General features: G+C 48.7%; 1 protein-coding gene across 2 annotated transcripts; it reads right to left on the bottom strand.

Annotated features, from left to right (window-relative positions):
* Positions 1-13,981: 13,981 nt before the first annotated feature.
* 2510039O18Rik (RIKEN cDNA 2510039O18 gene) lies at positions 13,982-21,779 on the bottom strand. Of its 2 annotated transcripts, XM_006539279.4 has the most exons (4): positions 19,241-21,779; positions 15,837-16,690; positions 15,181-15,342; positions 13,982-14,697 (listed from the first exon to the last, which is right to left on the bottom strand). In XM_006539279.4, the coding sequence occupies exons 1-4, from the start codon at positions 20,271-20,273 to the stop codon at positions 14,680-14,682; spliced, it is 2,067 nt and encodes a 688-aa protein (XP_006539342.1). In that variant the 5' UTR covers positions 20,274-21,779; the 3' UTR covers positions 13,982-14,679. The 2 variants fall into 2 exon arrangements, with proteins under 2 accessions (XP_006539342.1, NP_084117.2); NM_029841.3 differs by lacking the exon at positions 15,181-15,342 and having other exon boundaries at positions 13,984-14,697; positions 19,241-20,403.
* Between the last annotated feature and the right edge of the window lie 2,603 nt (positions 21,780-24,382).

Genomic DNA, 24,382 nt, shown 5'->3' with positions numbered 1-24,382 from the left:
AGCAAGTTTAAGACCAACCTGGTATACAGGAGACCACGCCCTTATCCCTCAAAGACCCTATATTGTCTTTCCTGTCTATCTTGTAAGCCATCCTGGCCAGGTCAGACTCACCCATCTAACTAGATGGAATCCATCTAACCAGACTAGGAAAACTGAGGCCCCACTAAGTGAAGTACTTGGGAAGTGCCATGCAGCATCAGTAGAATTGAGGCTTAAGCTGTCTTTTATTCCAAAATGGGTGCTCTCTCCCATCTACCATGCCAAAAACTATGGGGCAAGGAGAGGAAGGGTTGGTCAACAGCGCCAAGACCTACTTTTCCGAGGAGTGCTGACCCATGCCCATCATCCTTGCTCCCTGCTCTCAGCATCCTCACAAAAGCTCAGAGTGGAGATCAAGTGTCTGAGGTGCTGATGGGGCTCGTGACAGACCCATCTCTGTAGCTCTGTAGATGGTCCTCACCCTGTGGGGCTGTTGTGGAATGCAGAAAGGAATGGCCAGCAGTGTCGATGATGGATAGATTCCAGTGTCCAAGCTGAGACTGTCTGCCTCTGAGATCATACCCCATTCACAAGCTTCCCGTGGCCCCTCACCCCATCCCTGAGCCTCCTCACCTTCTAAACCACAGTCTCACCACTGCCCCTAGGGTCCTGAGACATGGGACTTCCCACAGAGGAAGGACAGCTCAGAGGCCTCCAATCAGATCCCCCCCCCCACAATAAGCTGGCTTGCTGCAGGCTCTGGGAGCCAAATGGACCCCTTAATGTAGCCCCCAAAAGAAGCTCACTGGAACCAAACACAGCCTTTGCCCATTTGGCAGTGGGCTGGGGCAGGATCTCACTTCCGCCTACCCAGGAAGCTGTGGGACAACTAACTGTTCAGTGTCATCCAGAGGGGGAACTGGTCATGTTACCCAGGTAAGGAAAAGGCCTTCAGCGCCACCTGCTGGAGATAGAGTAGCAGCATTCTATAGGGGACATCCCAAGGATATGAGACAGAGGCAAGATTTGAGTAGGGACAAGGAGGGGATGAAGGGCCTCTCTGGAGGCCTACACTTGACTACAAATAGGCATAAGCATCCTTCTTGTAGTAACATCAGGAATTCGAAGCTGGGAAGCTCAAAGCCTGAGCCTGGCCTTACAAGGATGGGTGGGTGGGTGGGTGGATGCATGGATGGATGGACAGATGGACAGATGGACTAGTCTCCTCATCTGTGGTATGGGCTGATAACAGCACAGACCCATGGGGTCAGATTGCTCAGGTATCACAAGCCAGATAACAGCCAATGTTAGTTCTCTCTGGAGACTGGGCTGTGTGCTTGTTGCAGTAATTTTAAATTTTATGTTTATTTTATTTTTCATGTATATGAGCGTTTTGCCTGCCCATATGCATCAGGCACATGCCTGGTGCCTGTGGAGATAAGAGAGGATGTAGGATTTCCTAGATGTGGAGTTATGGACAGTTGTGAGCCACCATGTGGCAGTAAAGAGCACTGACTGTTCTTCCAGAGGACCTGAGTTCAATTCCCAGCAACCACGTGGTGGCTCATCACTGTAACTCCAGTCCCAAGGGATCTGACATGTTCTTCTGGCCTCAGGACACATACATGTATGCGCAGGCACACATGAAGGTAGAACATGCATACATATAAAACAAATAAATACAAAAAAAATAAATCTTTGGTGGAAGTATATATAAGCTTAGATCACATGGCTTGTTTTAAATATGTCAGTAAATGTATTAGGCTAAGACTACAGGGGATCATGGCAGCCATGGGCCACAATCATCTACATCCATAGACTTTTTTATTATACAAAATATTAGAGGCTGAGGATATATCTCAGTTGGTAGAGAGTTTATCCAGCATGTGGGAAGCCTGTGTCCTAGCTTCACTTCTGTTACCGTGAAAAGATACTTTGACAAAAATCACGTTGGTGGAGAAAGAGCTAGTCTTAGCTGACAGTTCCAGCTTGCAGCCCAATGTTCCAGGGACATCAGGAACGGTGAACCCCATCACATCCACAGTCCAGAGCAGAAAGAAATGGAGGCATGCACCCTCAGCTCCCTTCTTCTGTACATACAACTCAGGGCCTCAAACTATGGAATCATGCCCCTCCCCACTTTCAAGCTCTGTCCTCCCACATCAGTTAAGGAAGTCAAGACTGTCCCCTGCAGATGTGCCCACAGGCCAACCTGATCTAGACCATACCTCACTGAAAATCTTTCCCCCGAGTGAGTCTAGGTTGTGTCAAGTTAGTTTAGTTAACAACTAGCAAACATATCCTGGAACTGGAGACCACCAAGTACAACCTCCTCGCTTCATATGACAGGAGAACTTCGACTTCCTACAGAAGACTCGGGTTCGATTCCGTGCACCCACATTATGGCTTACAACCATCCATAACCCATAATCCCAGTTCCAGGGTCTGACACCCTTTTCTGGACCCTGCAGACAGTGGGCATGTATGTGATGCATAGATATGCATGCAGGCAAACACCCATACATGCCTGGTGGTGGTGGCACAAACCTTTACTACCAGCAGTGGGAGGCAGAGACAGGTGGATCTCTGAAGTAAAAATTTCTGGTTTCTTTGGAGACACAGTTGTGTCATGCGATGTTTTTCTAGAAACTGTCTTATGAGAGGATGTTTTGCTGAGAACAGACCCATAGTGGTTTTTTTTTTCTGGAGGCTGCCTAGAAAAAAGGGCATGTGATGTTTTCTAGAGATGTTTGAGAGAACACTTGATGTTTGGAAAAGGTATAAATACAACCCAACAGACAGTGGACGACACTGCGTGGTATTGATTTGATTTGTCACTCTTTACTGATCATCATTTGAAAAATATTAGCCTACAGATTGCCGTGAGTTCGAGGCCAGCCTGATCTACAGAGTGAGTTCCAAGACAGCCAGGGCTACACAGAGAAACCCCATCTCAAAACAACACACACACACACACACACACACACACACACACACACACCTCGCATCCATAAAATAAAAAAATCATTAAAAAAAGAAAACTATACTCCACTTTCCCTCCAAGGAGCCCACCCCTCCACCCCAGCTCCTGTCACTGTGGTTTATGGGTGGCCCTATCCATACCATAGCAATGTATGTTTTCTTTCTTCTGCAATATGTGGGATCAAAGGCTCTCTGGAAGCCATTGTCGTCTGTTGTGAAGGAACCTGTAAGATGAAAGTGTATTTCTGAGATAGAGAGAAACGGACTCCCAATGACAGCATTTGAGACCTTGGATCCAGCCATGCCTGGAGTTGCATAGCAGGAGCTAAATTACCCTCTTTTCTGCTTAAGCCACATTGAACTGGGGCTCTTACTGTGAAAAGCATGTTCTACACCTCTCCAGCTTTGGTCTGTTTCATGGTGGCAGCTCCTAGCTCTCCCTCCTGGGCTTCCCCGGCCACCAATCCCGACTTACTGACCAATCACTGGGTCCCCTGGAAGGGACAGAGTGTGGGCTTGGACTGGTCACCTGCAGCACGCTAGGCTGTCCTTTGGACACCGGAGTGCCTACTCTCAGGGAGCCAGAATGTTTTCTTAGTTTCTTTGCCATTGGAGAAGAGGAAACCCATGCTACCTACTCCCGAGAGTGGAGATCCTGAGGTGCTTCAGGGGTCATAATGGAGTCAATATTAAGGATATATTTCTAGAATCAATGAGTGAGCTTTATTGGGCACTGAGGAATCCCCGTGCTGCAGAGAAACAGACGTCAGAATGACACAGAGCTGCAGAGAACCCAAGAGCCTTCGGGATGCTTCTCTCTTGGAGCTGTGTGACTGTGTGCGCAGCCACGGACGATCTCGTCAGTTCCCCAGTTTGGCCTATGAGCCTGACGTAGTAGTTCATGTATGTATAGTGGCTGAGACTAAGGGTGTGGTAGCACATGCCTTGCATGCTCCAGATGAAGACAATTTGGGGGATACTCTGGATGGGAGATCGGCCCTGTCCGTGGTGCTGAAAATCGCCGTTCACAATGGTGCTCAGCTCCCAGCTCCCTACAAGATGCTTCCTCTCGGAAGGCTTTGTCTCACTGGGTCAATGGTCACAACATCTCTACCTTCAGCCTCTGTACTTGCATGTTCAAATACTGCCTTCTGCCCTATAAAACAGTCTATAATGCATTCTGGATGCTTTTTTGAGTAGACTTTTGTTTTTGTCTTTTGTTTTACTGGGCTGACCTCTAATTGACAGATCTTCCTGCTACTACCTCCCAAACACTGGATTCAGGGTACATACTACTACTCTCGGCCTACAGGACTGCCCACTTGGTCTCTGGGCGTCCCCAAGTCTTATGCTGAGTCTCTGAATCCCACTGTTATCATTTTTAAAGTGATTGATCTGGGCTGGAGAGATGGCTCAGAGGTTAAGAGCACTGACTGCTCTTCCAGAGGTCCTGAGTTTGTGTCTGAAGTCAGTTACAGTGTACTTACATGTAATAAACAAACAAACAAACAAACAAACAAATAAATAAATAAATAAAGTGATTGATCTGTTCCTACCCTCACCACATTTGAGAATTCCTGATTTTTACCCTCAACTATTTCTGGAAAATTGTTCCTTTTCTCTCTCCACCCCTAGCCTCTCCATAGAGAACCAGCTACTGAGATTGGCAAGTGTCACGGCAATGGTCCACATCTGGCAGAATCTCACGAGGGAACAGAGCTAGCTAGCAGTCATGTAAGAGAAGAGAACTGTGAGGTAAAGTGCTCTGGAGATGAGGTGTCTCCCTCCTCCCCAATAGCTCCAAGGCCACTGTGACTGAGGACCCAGGAGTGTCACGCTGTCCATCTGGTCCTCTTCTCCTCTGAGCTCTCAATCCTGACATGAGTTCTCTGGTCTCCACATCTCCCTATCTCCTCGTTTATCTCCACTGTCAGTATAATTGTTTTTTTGTTTGTTTGTTTGTTTGTTTTCAAGACAGGGTTTCTCTGTATAGCCCAGGCTGTCCTGGAACTCACTTTGTAGACCAGGCTGGCCTCAAACTCAGAAATCCGCCTGCTTCTGCCTCCCGAGTGCTGGGATTAAAGGCGTGTGCCACCACACCCAGCTCTGGCTATTCTTCCAGAGGTCCTGAGTTCAATTCTAGCACCTACATGGTGGATCACAAACATTTATACTGGGATCTGATGCCCTCTTATTGCATGCAGCTATACATGAGAATAGAGCACTCATCGATAGATAGATAGATAGATAGATAGATAGATAGATAGATAGATAGATAGATAGATAGATAGATAAATAGGTAGATCTTTTTTTTTTTTAACTGTTCTGGTGAGTGTAATGGTTCATGCCTGAATCCCAGCACTTGAGAGTTTGAGACAGGAGGATCACTGTGACTTTGGGAAAGCATGGATTCCAATGTAAGACTCTGTCTCAAACATATAAACAAAACAAAAACTGTTGAGCCAGGTATGGTGGCAGGCACTCGTAATCCCAGCACTCAACAGGAAGGATTGCCATGAGTTTGAGACCAGCATAGGCTACATGAAGCTGCCTCAAACGCCTCCCACCCAACTCTCCAACAGTAAAACCAAGAACCAGCAAGGTGGTGCTTCTCACTGAGCCTGATGGCCTGGGCGGAAGGAAAGAACTGACTCCAAGTGGTCCTCTGACCTCCACTTATGTGTTTTGGCATCTGGGGCCAACACACACACAAACAGACAATCAGATACAATTTTAAAGAATTCCATTTTAGACTTGTCCAAGAAAAAGTAGAAGTCATTAGCTCTCAGGAAATTATTCTTTGGGGCTGGAGAAATAGCTTAGTGGTTAGGAGCGCTTTAGGAGGGCTGGAGTTTGGCTCCCCAGCACCCGTGCCAGGTGGCTCTCAACTGCCTGCAACTCCGGATCCAGGAGATCCAAACCACTCTTCTGGTTTCCATGGATCCACACACACATTCTCCATGGATACACACACACACACACTCCATGGATACACACACACACACTCCATGGATATACACATACACACACACACACACTCCATGGATACACACACACTCCATGGATACACACACACACACACTCCATGGATATACACATACACACACACACACACACACTCCATGGATACACACACACACACACTCCATGGATACACACACACACACACTCCATGGATACACACACACACACTCCATGGATATACACATACACACACACACACACACTCCATGGATATACACACACTCCATGGATCCACACATACACACTCCATGGATCCACACACACTCCATGGATACACACACACACACTCCATGGATATACACATACACACTCCATGGATACACACACACTCCATGGATACACACACACACACACACACACACACACACTCCATGGATACACACACACACACTCCATGGATACACACACACACACACTCCATGGATACACACACACACACACTCCATGGATACACACACACACACACTCCATGGATACACACACACACACTCCATGGATATACACATACACACACACACACACACTCCATGGATATACACACACTCCATGGATCCACACATACACACTCCATGGATCCACACACACTCCATGGATACACACACACACACACTCCATGGATCCACACACACTCCATGGATCCACACACACTCCATGGATACACACACACACACACTCCATGGATCCACACACACTCCATGGATCCACACACACTCCACAGATCCACACACACTCCATGGATCCACACACACATACTCCATGGATACACACACACACACTCCATGGATACACACACACTCCATGGATATACACACATACTCCATGGATACACACACACTGCATGGATACGCAGACACTCCATGGATAATCACAAACAGGCACACGCACACAATATTTTTTTTTTAAACTCAAAAGAGAAAAAAATAACCAAGAGTAAGTGAGGTTCTTTTTTTTTTTTTTTTTTTTTGGTTTTTCGAGACAGGGTTTCTCTGTATAGTCTGTCCTGGAACTCACTCTGTAGACCAGGCTGGCCTCGAACTCAGAAATCCGCCTGCCTCTGCCTCCAAATGCTGGGATTAAAGGCATGCGCCACCACGCCCGGCTGTAAGTGAGGTTCTAATAGAGATCCCTGGCCAGAGTTTAGTCCAAAGAGCTGCATGGGGTGTTGGAAAGGCTGTGCACATCAGAGAAGCCACGAGCCCTACTGTCCACAGATTCTGTGAGGGAGAAGCTGAATGCTGAGGAGAGTCAGCTATGCCCTGGCTGTATAGCTACTTCTCTATTGGGATAAAAATCTGTCCCGGAAGCTGGACACCTTTACTCCTAGTACTTAGAGGCAGAGGCAGGTGGATCTCTGTGAGTTTGAAGCCAGCCTGGTCTACAAAGCCAGTCTAGGACAGTCAGCCTACACAGAAAACCCTGTCTCAGAATAACAGCCCCACCCCCACTCCCAAATTCTGTCATGTCAGAGAATCATGACAGCAAGCAGTGGACTTGGTTGCTGGAGCAGTAGCTGGGGGCTCACATCTCAAACTGCAAGCAAAGAGTGAATGAGGAGTGGGGTGAAGCCTTAAGTGCTCAGAGACTGCCCTCTAGTGGCATACTTCCTCCTAATCTAACCAAACAATGTCACCAACCAGACAGTATCCAAACGTCTGAACCTCTGAGGGCATTCACATTCAAGCCACCACGGAAAGGGAGAAAGAAAAAAAAAATTCCCGCCGGGCAGTGGAGGTGCACACCTTTAATCCTAGCACTTGGGAGGCAGAGGCAGGCAGATTTCTGAGTTCAAGGCCATCCTGGTCTACAGAGTGAGTTCCAGTTCCAGCCAAGGCTACACAGAGAAACCCTGTCTTGAAAACACACAAACAAAATCTCATTTATGGCTGGGGATGTAGCTCTGTCGGCAGAGTGCTTGCCTAACATGTAAGAAACCCTTTGGACTTCTTGGGTTCCTTTGGACAGAGCCCTGGTTTGGCTATAACTGCCTATTAACTCCAGTTCTGGGGTACCCGATGGCCTCTTCTGGCCACTGCATACATGTGGTGCTCAAACATACACTCAGTTCCACACACATACACATTAAATAAAAACTATTTAAGATAATTGTTTACTTCAAGCTCACCTTATGCCTGTATGTTTGAAGCCAATATAGTATACATGGGATGCTGTAATATCAAAAATAAAAGCAATAATAAAATACAAAAATAAGAGGAAATGTTAGTTTTCAGTTGGAAGTTAATTTATACAACAGAAGATGGTTTTCAGACCCAAGTTCACAGAACTCCTGAGTTCTGTCCTTAGACGTCGAGTAAAAAAGTGCTCCCATGGTATGTAACAATGATTATCTCGGACTGGGTGGGCATTCATCAGAGCACACCCATTCCTCCATAGTCATTTATCTAGCAGCACTTCCCAGCCATCTGGGAAGATGCGGGCTGGAGAGATGGCCCAGCCAGTAAGAGCACTGTTCTGAAGATCCTGAGTTCAAATCCCAGCAACCACATGGTGGCTCACAATCACCCTTAATGAGATCTGACGCCCTCTTCTGGCGCATCTGAAGTCAGCTACAGTGTACTTATGTATAATAATAAATCTTTGGGCCGGATTGAGCAGGGACTAAGAGAGTAGAGTTGACGGGAGCCTACTGGAGCGAGCAGAGATCCTAAAAATTCAATTCCCAACAACCACATGAAGGCTCACAACCATCTGTTCAGTTACAGTGCACTCATACACATAAAATAAATAAGTAAATCTTTTTTTAAAAAGTAAGTGGGGAGATACTAGGCCCATTTTATGAGGGTTGGGGGTGTGTGTAGCGTCTAAAGGCTATGCTCACACTGTGTGGTCACATATGTGAGGTCACCTAATGACAGCGCTGGGAAGGGATCCATGCCCTCCCACACACAGTTCCCTGGGAGTGCAGCCTGGTGACTTCAGCCTCCTTGCCCAGATGCTTGCCAGTCCTGTTTGTTATCCCCTCTCCCCCGTGGTCCAGTCGATCCCTGTGGCTCCTGAGGCATCCAAGAGTCAGGGTCTATAGAACTCCTCATGAAGAGCAAGACAGTCATTAACATGAGCCTGCTAGGGAGAGCCCCTGTCCTCTTCCTTGCCGGCCTCTCTGTGACCTTTGGCAAGTCACTCTCTGTTTTCCTTTGGTCTCAGTCTTTCTCAGGTGGGATTAGGGGCGGGGTTGTCTTCCTTTGGCTTTGGAGGGAACTGTGAAGATTGGTTAAAACTGTTTTAATGATTGAGGTGGGGGTGGGGTGATTACCATCTCTCCCATCCTAGCCCTGGGCTGGGTCCAGAAACAACTAGCAAGAGTGGGAGAATAGCCTGAGCTACACAGAAAGATCATCTCAAAAAAACAAAACAAAACAAAAGAAAACAAAAAAGCAAACCAACAAGCAAAAGACTCGTTGGCTGGGGAGATGGCTCAGCAGTTGCAAGCACAGCTGCTTTTGCAGAGGACCCAGGTTTGATTCCCAGCACCTACATGAATTGAGTTATAATTGCAGTAACCTCAGCTCCAGGGAGCTCCAGAGATGCCTCTGGTCTCTAAGGACACTTGTTCTTACATGCATATGTGTGTGTGTGTGTGTGTGTGTGTGTGTGTGTGTGTATACACACACACACTGGTATGTATATATAGGCATGACTTAAAATAATATTTAATATCACCAGTCAAGCTAGGCATAGTGGCATATGCTTATGGTCTCAGCACTTGGGAGGCAGGAGCAGGAGTCCAAAGCCAATCTTGGCTACATACCTAATTCAAGGCACATTATACGTGCCTCAAAAGGAAAAAAAAAAAAAAGGCAGAATGATGGGCTGGAGAGATGGTTCAGTGGTTAAACACTTGCTTTGCAGCCAGTAAGGACTAGATTTCAGACCCCAGCAAAGTGCATGTCTAAGGAAGCCACAGATAATCCCAGCTCTGAGGGTGGTGGAGTCAGGGGTTGCTGGCTTGCTGGCTTCTAGTTTCCATGTGATACAAGTTTCAGGGTTGGGAAGAGACACTGCCTGAGAGGAACAGGCAGAGAGTGATGGAGAGGCCAGCCAATGCCTCTTCTGGTCTCTGCATGTACCTACACATACAGACACCATCCCTACCTTCACCCCATACACTAATAAACCCAATCCCACAGAGACCCTTCAGAGGGGTGGCTCCCTTGGTGGCAGTTTGAGAGTGCACTGCAGATACTACACTAGCCATCCCCCAAAGCCTATTTAGGGTGCTGTGGGGAGGAGAGATAGAGAGAGCCTCAACCCCTTCGTTTTCAGCCTGACACTAGAAAGCCACATGGGCTTGCATGTTTACTGTCTGAGGCCCAACTTCTTTTCTAGACAATTGAGGGTTTGGTTGTCCCCCCACCACCACCACTCCCCAGCCCCAGCCCCCTCCCGCCCAGACAGGGTTTCTCTGTATAGTCCTTCCTGGCTGTCCTGGAACTCACTCTGCAGACCAGGCTGGCCTCAAACTCAAAGATCTGCCTACCTCTGCCTCCAAGTTTAATTCTGCTGGAATTAAAGGCGTCCTTCACTCCCTGCCTGGTCACCCCTGGCTAATTGAGGTTTTGCTGTTGTTTGAAACAGGTCCTGGCTTAATATGTCCCAGGTCTGGAGTTCAAATCCCAGCAACCACATGGTGGCTCACAACCACCCGTAATGAGATCTGATGCCCTCTTCTGGTGCGTCTGAAGACAGCTACAGTGTACTTACATATAATAAATAAATAAATAAATAAATAAATAAATAAATAAATAAATAAATAAATAAATAAATAAATAAATAAGTCCCAGAACTCAGTATGTAGACCAGGTTGCAATTGAGTGTTTAGACCAACTTTGCTATGTAGCCCACGTTGGTCTTGAACAATTTTGTGCCATGATTACAGATATGCACTGCCGAACCTGGCTTGCATTTGAGGTCTTAACCTGCCAGCAACCCCTTGCAACACAAAGCCACCTTGATATAAAGATACCTGACACAGTTAGTGAAGGGCTTTGGGTGTGGGGTCACTGATAGTGCTCTATAGCCCTGGCTGGCTCTATAGCCCTGGCTGGCCTGGTACTTCCTGGCATTTGTTATGTAGCAGAGGCTGGCTTCAACCTTGTTCCAATCCTCCTGCATCCTCAGAGAGCTACTGTTACAGGCAATGAGGATGCCAATGCAGTTACAAGCATATGCCACCATACCTGGCATACAGGTTTGGAAATGAAAGCTATAATTTAGAGGTACTAGTTTAATTTGAAGCCAATTTAAGATCTGTAGTGTGTACTACATGTGTGTGATCGTTTGAATGGGCCACAGTATATACTTGGGGGTCTTGGCTTTTGGGAGTTGGTTCTCTCCTTCCATTGTGGGGTTGAATGCAGGTCACAAAGTTTGCAGGCCTCAACCTCACTATATCATCAGGAACACTTTGAGCTCCTGGGTTTCCTGCCACTGCTTCCCAAAGGCTGGGATTACAGGCCTGCATGCTGTTCCTAGCACCAGCAGCTTCCAGTTCAATAGAACTGCAGGGTTTGTCACACTATAAATGACACCCTTACTAAGCATTCCCTACCTTCTGGAGAAAGCAAGCTGGCCTATATTTGTATCTCTGTCTATCTGTCTGTCTGTCTGTCTCTGCCTCTCATTCTCTCTCTCTCTCTCTCTCTCTCTCTCTCTCTCTCTCTCACACACACACACACACACACACACACACACACACACACACACACACACACACACACACACAAACTGCTGGGAGCCTGCCCAGCCTGGAAATGGGTTGAAGCAAGACACAGAAGCATCAGATGCTGGCCCAAAGAGTGATGATCTCTGGCTTTTTAATTCTTTCTTACTATTCTCTGGTAAAAACTTAACTCTTTATTACTCTTTTGTGCTTCATTAATTGCTAGAAAACTTAACTCTTATTTACTTTATAAACCTACTATATAATTCTCTGGCAGTTAATATATGCTGTATAGCAGCGAGGGATTCCATAGGATTTATTGCTAGGGCTCCTTTCTCTACCCTCCAGAGGCAGACTCAGAACAATTAACTTTTATTGAACTAGGAAAAGAGAGTCAGGCTCCCAGAATGAAGCACTTTTTTTGGGGGGGTGGGGTTGAGACAGGGTTTCTCTGTGTAGCCCTGGCTGTCCTGGAACTCACTCTGTAGACCAGGCTGGCCTCGAATTCAGAAATCTGCCTGCCTCTGCCTCCCAAATGCTGGGATTAAAGGCATGTGCCTCCACCACCCAGCTAGAATGAAGCACTTTTACACAAACAAATGTGCATAGAAACACACATAACGTTCATTCACATTCACCTTTTTGTTGGGCCCAACAATCTGTCTCATCAACTTACACAGTCACACAGACTCACTTATACTCACATATGCGTATATACTTGGCGGATAGCGCTTGGCGCTAAGCCCGAGTGCCCGCACAGAAAGAACTCACTCACTCTGGATGAAAACTAAGCTCCAACCTTTACTGCAGAGAGAAAGGAAAAACTTCTACCTTTCTGTTGCTAAATGAAGAAACCCAAGACCATAAAGAACAGGCTTTGTCCTTTTTTTAGTAAGAAGCCTGCTTGCTGTTAAGAAAAGCCTGCTGGATGGTAAGGAGAAGCCTGCTTGCTGCTTTCTGCTCTCTGCTGTGCTCTATCCTGGCTTGTCTCTTTCTCCTCAGCTCTTCAGCTGCTATGTTCTTCTCTTTTCTTGCTCCTCAGCTCTATGGTGTTCTGCTCTCTCTTCTGCTATTTTGCTTCTACTCGGCTTCTCTTCTCTTTCTGCTGTTTTAATGTCCACATTCATAGTTTTTGTACTTTCTCAAGAGAATAGATCACATGGTATTCCAAGCCTCTTTTTGCAAAAGTTCACAAGTTCAAACATGAATTCAAATCGTAAGTTGAATAAGAAGTAACAATTAAGATGTTTACATGTGTTTCCATTAAGACTAGATATCTAAACGTTCATTATCTGCCACTAGCTCCACAGGTTCATTGAGTTTAAAACTATAATTCTTAGAGGTCTAAGTTAGCAAATCATCTGCCCAGTGACTCATTAGTATTGAAGTGTTGTATGTATTTTATCTTCTGTCCTGCACTTACAATAATTTATTCCCTTTTGCTTTTAGTTACCAGATAGTGGTTTTACAATCAGCCCAGAAAAACATTTTAATTGTAAATTAGTAACATGCCTGCTTTCTTAGTGCAATTAGCCTGTGACTTGTAAAGACTTGCAGAACCTTAATTGCAGCCCTCACTATAAAGGGTTCAATAATTAGTAGTGTAATCTGCCCAGGAATTGTTAAATTAATTTAATAATGATAGGAAAAGCATATCAATAGCAAGAAACAATCCTGGGATGAAGTCTCTTGAGGCCTTCCCTCCCAGAGCTTACCCATCTTAGTCCATGCAAAAAGGTGGGCCACCTCTAGCCTTAGCCTTTCTTAGATGGCTCCTGTCCTGACTGACATGCAGCCAGTGGACTAAAGCATTAAGGACTGGAGCTGCCTGTAACACAGCCCTAGCCCTCTGTTTACTCTTGAACACCTGTTGTGGTAGACACACAAATCCTTGGAATCAGGCCAGGCTTCCTGGTGAGTCACAAAGTCAGGGAAGCCCCCCCCCCCCCCGGGGGTGGGTGGGGGGAGACACTCCAAGGGTGAAGCCGCCAGCAGGAGCTGCTATCCCCCCACACACCCCTTTAGTCCCTTTCTGATCCCTCTCCTCCTGTGAGCAAAGGCCCAGCACTGCCTGTTGCCTCTTCCCTCTAGCTGGAAAAACCCAGGGCTGGAGGGTCCAGAACCCTTAGGGCAGGGAAGGGAGGAGATGCCTACAGCAGAGCAGGGGAGATGTTCCAGGCCCTGAAGCAGCACAACCAACAGTCACAAGAGAAGGCGGCTTGTCGAGGTCGAGTGTACTGCTGGAGACCACCCCAAGAATCTAGTGATGGGGGGATGTGATGAATGTGCTCAAGGGTTTAACCACACACAGACCAGTAATGGAAGTTTGAAAGATGTTTATTTAAAAAAGAACAAAAAAGCTTTGGTATTTCAAAACCCAACAACCATCATCACTAGAAAGTTAAACACCTCTCCCAGGGACCCAAAGTACAAAAGCACAGACCCCTGGCTCAAAGTAAGAAAGAGGCAATGTGCAAACCAGGGAGGGCAGGGAGCACGCCTTCCCCAGGCAGGGTGGCCATCTGGGACTCAGGCCCAGCCTTCAGACTTTGTGGGGCCTCTGGGTGCCAATGAGGTGGCAGGGATCGGTTGTTGTCACCAACAGTCCTGATCTAAGGTGGAAGAAAAGCCACCCAGCAAAACTTCAACAAAAATAAATTAGAAATCCATTCAAGAAAGAACACATTAAATTAGGAAAAGAACACAATTTTTCCTAAACACGTCTTCAAAAAGGATCTATTTCCTGGGATAGAAGAAGAAATGGGGGAAGTGGAGGGGTGCGCTCAGCTTCAAGTATGCTCCCTATGGGTTTGTTTACTGACTGGAAAACTTACACAAGTCCTCGGCCCTCCTTCCCTCCAGTGCAGACTCCTGTACCCACAGCGCTCCTGAGCCACTGTCCCCCACAAGGCACAAAGGGTTGGTCCTTCCAAAGGCTCCCTGTTCATGCGGCAGCAGGATGCTCAGTGCTGGGTGTCTTGTGCAAACGGTGGCCGAGAGCAGGACTCGAGGTTCACTCAGACACTGGGATCTTCCTGCTCAGTGAAACAAGAGAGCACTGTTTACCACCAACCCACAGCCAAGCTGCAGAAACAGCTACGGGGAGGGAGGGGAGCCACGCACGGGGGTGAACACTCTCCAGGATCCCAGCACTTGGGAAGTAGAGGCAAGAGGATCAGAGTTCATATCAGCCTCTACTACACAGCAAGTTCACATGAGGCCATCTCAAAATAGAAAAATATACACACTGACAGGGAAGCAGACCACAGGGATAATGTCTTAGATCTAGCCAAACAGACAGCTCCTGGCCCAGGGCCTTGGGCTGATGTGGCATGTTGGCTGGGCTCTCTCTGGCATTGCAGTGAGGGGCATGGGCAGTTCCTCAGAGAGGCAGTTTGAGTTGTCTTCCCAATTGTATGCTGGACATATAAGAACATACATGCCAAGCAAGAACAAGGGCAGGAGGGCAGTGGCCAGTAGGGGGAAAGCCTCCTGGCTCCAGAGGCTGCAGGACCCACCTTTTCTAGATAGCTGGCCAAAAGCTGGCTACTTGGAAGACCTTCTCCACACTGCTTTCCGACCCAAGTCTCCACTGGTTCCTCCATCGTGAGGAACTCAGACCTGCCTCCGTCTGCTGCCTGCTCCTGAGGGCCAAGGACTGCTTTCCCTGAAAGCCTGGCCTTAAACCAGAAACCAGATGCCACAGAGCTTCTTGGTGGAAGGGACGGGCCCATCCCCTGAGTGGGATCAGGGCTTCCTAAATGCTGGGGTACAGATCTACTGTCTGGTCTACCTCTCTGCAGCACTCTGGCTTGGGAGGACCTGGCTCTCCTGCTGTTGTAGGCTGACAAGATTAACTGTATTGTCCACACACAGGAATGGCCTGACCTCTAAGGGCAACAGGTTTTGTTTGTTTTTTTCTTAGTATGTTTTTGATATGTAGCTCACAACCTTCCTGCTTCAGCATCTTCCATGCTGGGATGACAGGAATACACTACCACCATCAGCCTGCTGTCAAATGGACATCTGATACTGATTTGATATTGATATAATGGAAAATGACATTGAGGGCACGGACTTGGAAGGATTTCTCATTACTGCCTAGACCTTCCCCTGGCCAGGCTACCGTTTTTGGACAGAACGGCTTGGGGCTTCAGGAATCGAGGTAACCTACCTTGCTCCTGAAGAGGGGCTTGGCTCCAGGCCCACAGTACTCATTATAGATGAGTTTAAAGAGGAAGAGGTGGAAGAGGGTGATGAGGGAGGCCACACTGAACCAGAAGAGGAAGGGCAGGCCGGGATCCTGCTGGGCCATGTGCTCATCGTGGGCCAGGATGGCCTTAAGGTGCAGCGTGTGCCGCAGGTCCTGCAGATGTGTGAGGTCGGTGGAGATGTACAACAGTGGTGTGATGGGCTGGGTCACCATGACAGAGAAGGTGTGGCCTCCAGGCTCTGAGGTCAGCTCTACGGGGTCATGGAGGCAGCCTGCCTCACAGGCGTAGATCTTGACGGGTTGGCCTCGGGACTCCAAAGACACATGCAGGTAGGGCTTGCCCTCAGCGTCCACCAGCACAGCCAGGTTGATGTGGTCGTTCTTGTAGCGGATGCCGTGAAGCGCATAGCTGTTGTGGAGCACCTCGGGGTCGGCCTGGAACTGCAGGTGGTTTTCTGTGAACTGTAGCCCGCCGAAGCTGAGCACCATGCCTTGCAGGATGCCCGGAGCGCCAACCTTCACCAGCCCCTTGCAGCCGCGCTTCTGGAGGGTCAACTTCCACAGGTCAGCCAGCTGCAGGATCTGCTGCACTGAGGAGAGCTGGCCAGGCCACAGGTTCTCGGCATGCATGGTGGCATGGCCACTGAAGCAGTGGTCTTCATAGTTGAGCGTTGCCTCCATCTGCTCGCGTTCCCTGTGGCTCAGAGAGGGGCTGAGCAGTGGGGCTGGAGAGCAGGAGAGCATGTAGTACAGGGTCAGGTTCACGGTCAGGCCAGATGGCGTGTGAGCATCCGTGATCCTCTTCATCTCCACACCTGTAATACCAGAGGTTGCACGTTAGGGAGGAAGGCCTGGCTGGAGGCAGAAGAGATGGAACAAAGGTGAGAGCTACAGAAGGTAGAGCTTTGGATCAGCAATAAAAGATAGCAGTGCCCTGGGTGTGGTAGAGCTGTCCTTACTTCCTGAGATGGCCCATCTTGATTGAATGTGGTAGGACTTAAATCACCACAGAAACACGCATCCGTGCCTGTCTACGTAAGATTTTCTACATTAGACTGAAGCGGGAAGAGCCACCGTAAATATTGGTTGTCCTATACCATGGACTGAGATCCAAGACTGTAGCTAGGTACCAGCATTCATCTCTCCCGACTTCCTGACTTGCAGAAGCCGTGTGACCAACCAGCCACCTCCTACTTCTGCTACTGTGTCTTTCCCACCATGATGAGTTGCCCCTCTTTGAACTGTAAGCCAAAATAAACTTTCTTCAGCAAATCGCTTTTGTTGCAGTGACGTAGAGTTAACTAATAGGGACTCTAACAGGAGTGTGGCAGACCTCCTGGCAGAACCAAGAGCACCATACACTTGTCAGGACTTGGTGTGAATCCTATGGTCTAGAACTCCCAATCACAGAGCATCTGTGTTATAGTCAATACTGGCTGGTTATTCTATCACTCTAATAACTATAGCTTATAATTTATCTTATGTTTGTATATATGCATATGTGCCTAAGCATCATTTATGTGCAGGTCTCTTGGACCTTGATCCCTTGAAACTGGAGTTATAGTATATTGTGGGCCACCACAAGCGTGTTGGGAATTAAACCCAGATCCTGTGGAAGAGCAACAAGTACTCTTAACCACTGAGCTATCTCTCCAGTTCCTATTAAAGCTATCTTAATATCTGATTTTATTCAATTTTTTTCTTTTTGGAGGCAGGCTCTCTATGTATGTCATCCTCCTGCCTCACTCTCCTGGAGTGCTAGATTACAGCCTGAAAGCACCCTAACCTGGTTCAGCACTGTGGCTTTAAGTGACATGGCCCCCTATTAAAATGAGTCTAGACTCATGGGGCTCATCACCCCCCTCAGCATCTGCACCTGGGTATCTGACAGGCACAACTGACTTAGGGTGAACTGTTCACAACCCCAAATCAGGGAGCTGCCCTCCAGGTCTCGCTTCCCACAGACAAACCACTGCCTAACAGTCCTCCCTCCAAAACACCAAGACCCACCACTTCTATGTCCATGTCATGACTGGGATGTCTCCTCCTGCCCTTGGGCTCCCAAGACCCCCTTGCCCTGTCTATGTACCTATTTCCCCTTAGTGTATACTCTGCTCATTCCCATTCTCCCATCTCAGAATAAACTCCTGGTCCTTCCTCAAGGCTTCAAGTTCACACCGCCCTGATCCTGCTCAGCACCTGGCTTAACCTGCTTAGGGCAGTCTCCAGCCTTGAATGCCCTCTTTCTGGTCACATGACTGGCTGCTTCTTGCCACTCAGGCCTAACTGAGTGTCTCTATACCAGGGAGCAGAGGGGTGGCCCTCCCACCCCATACCCTTGCCAGTACTACACAATCCAGGTTCTTCACAGAGCTTTCCAGAGTTGTCCCTCTTAAAATGTTCATGTTCCTGTCTTCTCCCAAACCAGACTAAAGCAAGCACTTCGTGGATAAAACTTGCTTGCCAGCCGGGCAGTGGTGGCGCACGCCTTTAAACCCAGCACTTGGGAGGCAGAAGCAGGTGGATTTCTGAGTTTGAGGCCAGCCTGGTCTACAGCTACTTTTTTTTTTTGTTTTTTGTTTTTGAGACAGTGTTCCAACTGCCTCTGCCTCCCAAGTGCTGAGATTAAAGGCGTAAGGCACCACTGCCCCGCCAGGGAGATACCTCTTGACTGAACAAAACTCTCTCTGCACAACCATAGGGGAGTGATGGTAACTGTAACCCTGAAAACCAAAACTCAGTACTGACTGTGGATTGTATTTCTTTTCTTAAACAGTTGACAGGAAAGGTTTTCATTTCCAAAGAATAAATAAGAGGTTTTTGTTTTTTGCTGTTGTTTTTTTTAAGAAAGTTTTCGCTTTGCCTGCACATTCACGCACTGGAGGAAGTCTCCAGCATTCTGGCATTAATTAGCACTGCCACTACAGTGGCAAGGTGAATCTTAGTCTCAAATGTCAGAAGCTGAAGTCAGACAGAAACAAGTTCCGGTGGCCAAAACAGAGTGCCTCTGCATCTCCCTGATGGTTTCTTCTTTACAAACTGACTCTCTCCCCCTCACAAACCAAACCCCTCCACCAGCTCAGGTCAGGCCTCAAGGCCAAGAACAGACAATAAAACTGAACGTGTACACTCAAACCTCCACTAAAACCTTATAAAACTTACTGTTATGGCTCAAAAAGCTAAGACCACAGAGCCAAGATCATATAGCTTCAAAGTGTTTAAGAAGAGCCAACCGTTGAACATCAAGGCCAAGTTGCAACCCTCTGTGTGACCACCACCGAGCATGGGGGGACACCACTAAAGTGGACAGTATGCACACGGACGTCAAGTGGTGGCTGGGCACCAAGCCCGCAACGAGGCCTCACCGGGACTGAAGAGCTGGGCCCAGAGGTACTGGTGATCCTGAAGCAGCTCCGAGGCGGGCATCTCCAACAGCTCCAGCATCTCCTTCCGTGCTAAGTCCTGCAGCGCCTTGAGCTCCTTGGCTCCTTTGCTTTTGAGCACCTGGGGGTGGATGGGACCAGAGATGTGCACCACCCACAGCACCGTCTCGTCCAGCTGTGTCTTGGGAGCCACCTGGAGCCTGTTCACTAACTTCTTAGAGGTCACCACGACCAAGTGCACCAGCCCCGATGGAAGGGGTGTGGACCGGCCCGAGTAGAGGAGAAACTGGTGATCTCCGACCTTCTCCAGGGTGCTGGTGAAGGATTTGGGGACTGGGCCTGCGGTGGGCCCCACAGTCTGCAACGCGGCCACGCGCTCCGTGGGATTGTTGAGCTGGATGCGCTGCAGATAGACGTGGGGTCGGCCTCGGTGCGCCAGGAAGTCCTCCTGCAGTAGCACGCAGTCCCGGCCCGACCCCGCGGAGAGCCCGGAGGCCGAGGCGGGCCCGGGGACACCAGCGGCAGGGCCCGAGCCCGGGGTCCCCAGCTGCAGGCAGCGCACTCGGCGCAGCAGGCCCTCCCGCAGAAGCAGCACCGCCTCTCCAGCCTCGGCCACCACATTCAGCGGGCGTAGCTGCACGAAGGGCACGAAGTCCGGCGTCACGGCAGGCTCCCGCTCTCCGGGCGTCACCCACAGCCGGTTGTTGGAGGCGTCCAGAGCCAGGAAGCCGTTGGCCACCAGGGCTGGCACCCCGGGGCCAAGCGGCACCGCCTCGCCGCGATCACGCAGGCCGCGCCACGCGCGGGTGGCCGCCTCCAGACAGGCAGACGGCTCGGCGGCGCCCGGCTCGCTGCGGGCCCAGGACGGCAGGTGCAGGCCGCCCGCCGCCCGCCGCGCCCCGGAGCTCGCGAACCACAGGAGCAGCACCAAGAGGCCGAGCAGGCAGAGGAGGCGGCGGGCCCAGCTGCTCGACAGCAGCCCCGGCAGCCCCTTCAGGCGCTGCTGCAGCCACATCGGGCCCGCCGCCCAACCTGCCCGCCCGGCCGCCGCCGCTCACTCCCCGGGCCGCGTCGCCGCGCCCTCCTCAACGCCCGCCGCAGCCACCCCAGCAGACACCTTCACCGCTTCCTCCTTCTTCTTGGTTGCCTCCTAGACGTCAAACGCCACCGGCCGTAAGGCGTCGCTGAGTCTTTTGCGACAAGGTGGAAAAGCGGCCAGGGGCGGGATTTGGAGAGGGGGCGGGGTCTCCTTGGGGGCGGGGCCTGGACTGAGGGGCGGGGTGGGGAAGGGAAGAGTGTGGGCAGGAGTCCAAACGGCTTGTTGGAAAAAAGAGAGCAAGAAAAGAAAGTCAGAGAGCAAGCCAAACCCAACATGTGCTGCGCCTCGTTTGCTGCTGATGGTTTCAACAGCCCTAAAGTTAAAAAATAAGAACGTACTGTTTCTGTAAACTATATTTAACTGAATGAAGAAAAGACATGGGGGTAAATGGAAGGAAAGAAAGAAGGGAAGGAGACAGGGAGGAATGAAGTGGAGGGAGGAGGGAAGGAAGAGGAGGAGGAAGGGTAGCCACTGAAAAATTATTTCCTAGGAAATATTTTGTTGGCAGCGTTTCAAACCTGCCTGGCTGCGAGTACACCAGAGTGGGACATAAATCCAGCCTGTTTCTTGAACACAGCAAGTAGTTTTCTTGATGTCAATCTTGAGTTTTAACTCATTAAATAACGCGAAACATTAAGATCTCATACTTTGACAAGACCCGGAGCATCCATATGGGGGGAAGGGCGAGGGGGGCGGAATTCATTGGGAGCACTGGAGCAGACAGTGGGGTGGTTGTTTCCACTTTGAATTCTAGGTAGACAGTGGGCGATTGTTTTCACTTTGGATTCTGGGCAATCCAGAGCCAGACGGGCTGTTGCAAATTCACAGTTGACAATTGAACGGTCACTTAAGGTGGCTTCTAGTGGGTTGTAGGCAGACAGAAAACTGTATGCTGAGGTGGCAAGCCAGTGTCGCATTGGAAGAATGCTCGTCCTGTTTTGATTTGATTTTTATTTTTATTTATCTTTGAGACAGAATCTTTCCTTTGTTGTCCAGACTGGACTTCAAACAATTCCTAGGCCCAAAAGATCCTTTCTCAGCATCCCCAGTCCCTAGAATCAAAGGCATTTGTCCAGCTTTTTACCCATTTTTATTTTCACACAAAAATGAATGCTAAGAGCCCAGCAGTGGTGGCACATGCTGTTAGTCTTAGCATTTAAGAGGCAGGGCAGGTAATTCTCGGAGTTGGAGACCAGCCTGGTCTACAGAGTTCCAGGACAGCCAGGACTACACAGAGAAACCCTGTCTTGAAAAACTAAAGTGGGCTGGTGAGATGGCTCAGCGGTTAAGAGCACCGACTGCTCTTCCAAAGGTCCTGAGTTCAAATCCCAGCAACCACATGGTGGGATCCGTAATGAAATCTGATGCCGTTTCCTGGAATGTCTGAAGACAGCTACAGTGTAAAAAAAAAGAAAGAAAAAGAAAAACTAAAGCAAGCAAGCAAGCAAACAAACACCCCAGAGCTCAGTAGCACATTTTAGCCAGTTGTTGTACACATATCTTTAATCTGACTCTTCAAGAGGCAGGGGCAGGTAGATTTTACTAAGTTCAAGGCTAGCCTGTCTACACAGTGAGACCATATTTCAAAACAAACTAAAACAACCACACTTTTTTTTTTAGCAGACTATTAGCTCAGAACAGAATATTCCTCTAGCACTAGTGATTTCCCAGAACCTTAAAGTTAAAATAAAAATCTAATGGCAAGATGGCTCAGCAGGTAAAAGCATTCGCCAGCAAGTGTGATGACCTAAGTTCTGTACCTAGGACCTATGTGGTAGAAGGAGAGAGCTGACGCCTCTATGTGCACATTGTTGTATGTCCAAATCAGAAGATGGTATGGGATCCCTGGAGTTACAGGCACGTGTGAGTTGCCAGTCTCTTAACTGCTGAACCATCTCTCCAGCTCCACTTTTTAATGGATGACAGGAGGAAACCGCATGCATGTTTGTGTGTGGACAACTTCCCATCCTGAAGTTGTCCAGCAGTTTCCTATTAAATTGGAGTCCTGTGCCTTTAACAGTCCATTGCACGTGGAGCACGTACTAGAAATACTAGAGGCAACATCTGGGCAGCAGCCACCACCTCTTGCTTAAAGAAACAGGCCACCCTACACGAAGCTTGGATTGGGCTCAAGTTCTAGCAATTTGATGAAACAAACAGGAAACAGGTTCCAAAAGAGTAAGGCCAGGCTTCACAAGAGTGAATTCTTCCTCTTGAAAGGTCAGGCAGTTTATAAAACTGATCCCTCTTTTAATTTGTACTCTGATGACTGCCCAGGAATGTTTTCTATCTGGCGTATATCGCTGTAGGCAGTTCTAGCTGGGAGCTGGCTGATGCTTCCTTACTGTGGTCCCACATCAGGTGTGTGATGCCAGGCAGATGATACTGCTTCGAGCCTTAGTTTCTTGTTTTGCAAACAGAAGTGACAGCTTTACGAGAAAGGCAGTTGTGAGCTTGGAGGAAGAGCTTTGAAAATCGAGCCAGCCAACAAGGCTGGCTGGTTCTTCCCCCATTTACACTTGTACTTCCTCCTCCAAGGGTTTGGAGATCTCAGTCCTCAACCTTCTGGGTCTAAAACACCCGGCGGATGCTGGTGGATGCTTGGCGCCAAGTCCTGTCTCCAGCTGCAGCAGCTCCTGGCTCTAAGTCCCTGCTAGGAAGCAAATGTTCTAGATTCTGCTGAGGTCGCTTCCTCTGGTTGGTCTTGTGACTTTGAGCTTGCTGCTGGATAGCCCTGGGCCTCTCTTCTACCATCTGTGAGAGTGTGAGTTGACCTCTGCACAATGAGGTGGACGCCCATTTTTCCAGCCTGTTCTTATTTCCCAGAAAGGACACGTGGTTCTTCAATTGTACAAGTATTGTACATCTTTCTCAAGAAAAAGAGAAACAAGAAAAGAAGAACGATTCCCAATAATATGACCTAGAAACGCTGCATAAGTTATGAACATGTTTATTCCACAACTTGGAAATAATCATTGCAAACATTGGTCTGTAAGTTTCCTGTGTTGGGGGTGGGTGTGTGTTGTTGAGGTCTCACACAGTCCACACTAGCCTCAAGCTATATGGTCACTAGCTCTACGGCTGAGCATGTCTTGAACTCCTGATCCTGCTATGCCTCCTGAGTGCTGGGATTCCAGCTCGCTTTGACACCTTCTTCCTCCCTTCTCTGACTGAGTCTGGCTGTGCAGCTCAGGCTGGCTTTGGACAATGGAGCTCTTCTACCTCCTGAGTGCTAGGATTTGGGCAGACCCCACCCTACCCCACCCAACCTTGTTTTGACCTATCTGCTAGGCAGAGGATCTATCTTTAACAATGAGTCATACTGAAGAGAAAACCTTTCCCACTTAGCATCCTGTAGATGCCTGTTTCCTTTGTGAAAGACCAAATCTCCCTAACTCCCTGATTTCGTCAAGCCCCTCCTCCCCCGCCCTCCCGAACCCTGCCCTAGGATCTAATCTGTGGGACTGAGATTCCAGGGTCCCTGTTTGAGCTCTCTTCTACGGCTTGACAGATTTTGTCTAAATGTAGATGTGCTTGGCTCACATCTGGACCAGGAACCCTTGCTCCAGAAACTTTTGACCTTCTTTTACTTTGTCTGTGAATGGCACTGAAAATTTTCACTCCATCCACTTAGCCCTCATTCATCCATCCACTCACTCACCCATCCATCCATCTGGCCCCCCATCATCCATCTATCCAGCCAGCCAGCCACTTACCCATCCATCCACCTATACCGCCATCCAACCATCCACTCACTCACCCACTTACACACCCACTTATCCATCCATCTAATACCCCCCCCCCACCATCACCACACACACACACATCCATCCCATAATTAACCGCTGCAATTTCCTTGACTACTTTCTGATTTCCTTCCAGGGAGCGGAAAGTTGAATTAAGTGATTCTCTTTTGGGAGCTGGGGCTAGACTTTATATATATATTCCCACCATCGCGGTGCAGATGATATTAAGTCTCCTCTTCTAGACATCAAGGCCTCGCCCTCCTCGCCCACTTGGAGAGA

The sequence above is a fragment of the Mus musculus genome, chromosome 4, assembly GCF_000001635.26.
Source record: "Mus musculus strain C57BL/6J chromosome 4, GRCm38.p6 C57BL/6J".
Lineage (NCBI taxonomy): Eukaryota > Metazoa > Chordata > Mammalia > Rodentia > Muridae > Mus > Mus musculus.
The sequence above is the reverse complement of the archived record's forward strand: the minus strand, read 5'-3'. Positions and strand labels throughout refer to the sequence as shown.

Coding starts and splice junctions, on each gene's coding strand:
- 2510039O18Rik (XM_006539279.4), bottom strand. CDS start 20,273: ATGTGGCTGCAGCAGCGCCTGAAGGGGCTGCCGGGGCTGCTGTCGAGC. Junction 16,691..19,240: donor GGCCCAGCTCTTCAGTCCCG/GTGAGGCCTCGT, acceptor CTGGTATTACAG/GTGTGGAGATGAAGAGGATC. Junction 15,343..15,836: donor AGCCCCTCTTCAGGAGCAAG/GTAGGTTACCTC, acceptor TTCTGGTTTAAG/GCCAGGCTTTCAGGGAAAGC.